At 47.0% G+C, this 3,696-nt stretch overlaps 1 protein-coding gene across 1 annotated transcript; it reads left to right on the top strand.

Annotated features, from left to right (window-relative positions):
* Positions 1 to 2,256: 2,256 nt before the first annotated feature.
* Positions 2,257 to 3,394, top strand: LOC137167754 (epidermal differentiation-specific protein-like). The gene has a single exon (XM_067570038.1). The coding sequence runs from the start codon at positions 2,288 to 2,290 to the stop codon at positions 3,392 to 3,394; it is 1,107 nt and encodes a 368-aa protein (XP_067426139.1). The 5' UTR covers positions 2,257 to 2,287.
* The last annotated feature ends 302 nt before the right edge of the window (positions 3,395 to 3,696 follow it).

Here is a 3,696-nt window from a genome sequence, read left to right as displayed (position 1 = left end):
TGCAGGCAGTGACAGAGTTACCAGTGACCAGCCTTCACACAGCAGAGTGTGATTTATTGCAGGGAAAGCACTGCAGAGAAAAGGTATCACCAACCAATAAACAGTTCACACGCACACACGCTCACTTGCAGGGCCCATCTGCTGCACTGACCCTGGCAGGCTTCCAGGTAATTCAGGACCTGGTTCTGTCTGGGTCACAATCTCATGTCAGGTTTGGATGCGGTGACAGCAACCCCGATTCCCCCTCCCTTGGTCGGTATCATCATTTGATATCATTTCCAGGTCTTTGTTTGCCAGTCTCCTCAGCCGGCTCTTTCACGTGTAGGTCACCAGTCTTAATCCAGCCAGACTCAGGATCCTCTAATGTGACCTCCTGCACATTGTCTGGAGTAGTGCAGAGCCCTCCCCGCCTAGTGTCCCATCTCCGGCCATGGGAGAGATTTGCTAGTAGCAGTAGTGGATGGGCCATGTGCTAAAAAAGGCAACATCATCCTACCATCCCCCCCATGAATTTATCAAGCTCACTCGAGAAACAAGTTAGCTTATTTGTATAGTGTGGGAGGAGAAGTCCCCCCTCCTTCATGGCTGCTGCTACCTCTGCAATCTGTCTAGCAACAGCTGTATGCTTTGGTTGAACTTTTCACTCCCGTGTTACAGTGTCATAGGATTGGCAGAACGCCTTAGCTTACCTCAGATTCCCCACTTGCAGCTGGAATTGCAGCCACCACATTGCTCTGTTCTGCCTCAGTTTCCCTGGTAAGGACAGGCAGAAATCTGTCTTCCTAACCACCAAGACCTTATTTGATCATAACTTCACTCAAAGAGCACTTGATCACCACCCCCTCCGTCCTTGGGTGTTTATGATGTTCCCTGCTTCATGACAGATATGCCCCTTCTACTGAACACTTCCGAATAAATTCAGAAAAAGAAATGCTCCAGTCAGGTTGTTGTTACCATTTATGGTATTTCCCTGGGACACTCAATTGCTATTGGGCGCAGATAGCACAAGTTGTGAGCTCCTATTGGGTGGCTATGGGATATTGTGATAGTGAGCAGCCAATCTTCAGGTATAAAGCTGGTTGGACAGAGCCTCTCCTGTCTGCAGCAGCAGCTGGATAGGAAGGTGCATCCAGAACTCTCCACGTGTCCGAAGCTGAAGCCAGAAGCAGAAGCCAGAAGCAGAGGTATGAATTGTTAATTTATTATTATGCTGTCTCTCCGCAGTTGATGAAAGCAACTAGAGAAGAATTACAGAGAGACTGTGGTTTTAGTTGCACGGTTCCCATGAGCTCACCACCTCCCCTGAGATGATTTGACAGCAGCTGCAGAAGGAATTTAACTCCCAAAGAGGAGATGTTATTGCTACCACCAGAAGTGAGAGCGCCCCACCTGTATGTAGGAGAGGTGATTTCTGAGCGCGGGGGGAGACAACACCGCTAGGAGGGGAAGGAATATTTACTTTGCAGGAAGAGACAGCAGATACCACAGGAATGAGGAACAAACCCCTTTTTAGCCCAAGTATTTAGCCAATATTTGGGGTCTTGTGCGTGGTTTCCATTAGGAGGAGATATTGATGACAGTCAGGTATTTCTTTGATACAGTCCTATTTATTTACTGGTTCCCTGAACGCAGCAGGAATCAGATGACTGGAGAAAGTTTCCTTCCTCACAATTCAAGCCTCTTTCCAGCCAGTGCTCTGTCCAAAAACAATGCCCATAGCTTCAGTGAGGTGTGTGACTATCTGTAGATCAAAGACTCGCTGGGAGCCACCCAGCCTCCCGCATAACAGTATGTTGAAGGAAGTAAATGCTGACACTAAGAGAAATGCATGTGTGTGATCTTTATTTATTAATGCAAGAAACGTAAAATTCTGTGGGATTCCTTCCTGTGGTGTGTACATAACTCTTTCTATAACCACAGTGGACAAGTCAGCATTTCTGATGTCAATATCTACAAAAAAAAATGAGGGAAGCCCAAATGTGTGTGGAAGGTAGGTAGCATTAGGACTAAAATGAGTGAAATCCCCTGAACTGAGGAATATCTGGGCGGGATGCTCGGCAGTAGAGTAAAGGGATGATACTAGGCCTAGTCTAGGAGCCTCCCCACCTGTAGCAGACACTTGGGGAGTTGGGATAATAAAATTAGTATCAACAAAGGCATTATTGACCCACCTTGGGCAAAGGTTGGGGGCACCGAATCTCCCATCATCCCCTATAAGTTAGCTTGAGTGGCTCACTGGTGTTTGTTCAGCTACTAGTATATTTATCTGTAGTACTTTATTCAAATTATGTTGACTCCTGATTTTTTTTCCAGCAGACATTCATACACAGAGATATCACCCCACCCACCCAAACCCAGAATGAATAAGATAATTGTTTATGAGCATACAAACTTTCAAGGATTCCGTAAAGAGTTCACCTCCAGTATCTCCAATCTGGGGTTTGCAGATTTCAATGACTGCATCTCCTCTGTGGAGGTTATTGGCCAGCCGTGGGTGGCTTACCAGCATCATAATTATGAAGGAAAGATCTGGGTGTTTGAGGAAGGTCAACACAGCAATGTTGGTTATGAGGCGAATGATGAGATCACTTCTCTCCAGCTGATTACTGAAAACCTAAACAATCCTCAGATCACCCTGTACGAACACAGTCACTATCGAGGGCAGAGCAAGGTGGTAAGAGAAGCAACCAACCTGGCCTGGGGCACTTTTGATGACAAGGCATCTTCTCACAAGGTCCAGAGTGGCGCTTGGCTATTGTGTCAGCACAGTGATGGAAGCGGCTGGCGTTATGTTGCTAGAGAAGGTGAATGTCTTCCAAATTATGGATCAATCTATCTGAATGACAAACTTTCCTACCTGCGACCCCTAAGACCAGGCCGCCCCACTGTCACAGAAGTCAGGGTGTTGTGGAACCAGAAGAAGGTGGAGAATGAGAGCGAGATGAAGATTGATAACATTACGGGAATTAATAAGACGGACTGGGAACAAACCTTCACCACCAACACCACCAGGGAGTATGAAACATCCATCACGCAGAGCTTCAACTTCAGTAGCTCCTCCACTCTCTCTGTGGGAACCAGGGTGGAGGTGGGAATAGATATAGAGGTGCTGAAGGCCACAATTGGCATAGAGACAAAAATATCTAACACCACCACTTTTGAGAAAGGGAGTATCAACTCAACTAAGCACACCGAAAAAGTTGGGGTGTCTCTGCTAGCTAGAATTCCTCCTCACATGGAGCTGACCATTGAGGTCATGAGGAAGGAGGTTTCCCTTTCAGTGCCGGTGCAGCTGATCATCAGTCGGAACGGGAAGATCTATACCGAGGATGGGGAGTACCAGTGCATTTCAGGGTGTCAAATTTACACCAAGTTTTTGGAAAGGAAGATCTAGGCTGAAGATCAGGTGAATCAGACTGACTGCCGCTCCTTCTCCATCCACTGTGCCAGCTCATGTCCCCCTGCAAAAGAGGGCGAAGGGGGTGTAGTCTGTTGTCTATTATTGCTGAGCCTTGTATTAACCAGCTCTGACAAAATGATTTACTGCATGATCTTCAGCTGATTAACATACCTGCACTGTCCCACTCCAAACAGCAAAGGAGATTTAGAGTCACCCCACTGCACTGTCTAACAGGGAGGGCTCGGGTCCCTCAGGAGAGTCTAGAGAGCAATGCAGTCACACAGGTGATTATAACC

Source organism: Emydura macquarii, unplaced genomic scaffold (genome assembly GCF_026122565.2).
Source record: "Emydura macquarii macquarii isolate MOO-44397 ecotype Brisbane River unplaced genomic scaffold, CSIRO-AGI_Emac_v2 contig_2979, whole genome shotgun sequence".
NCBI lineage: Eukaryota > Metazoa > Chordata > Testudines > Chelidae > Emydura > Emydura macquarii.
The sequence above is the reverse complement of the archived record's forward strand: the minus strand, read 5'-3'. Positions and strand labels throughout refer to the sequence as shown.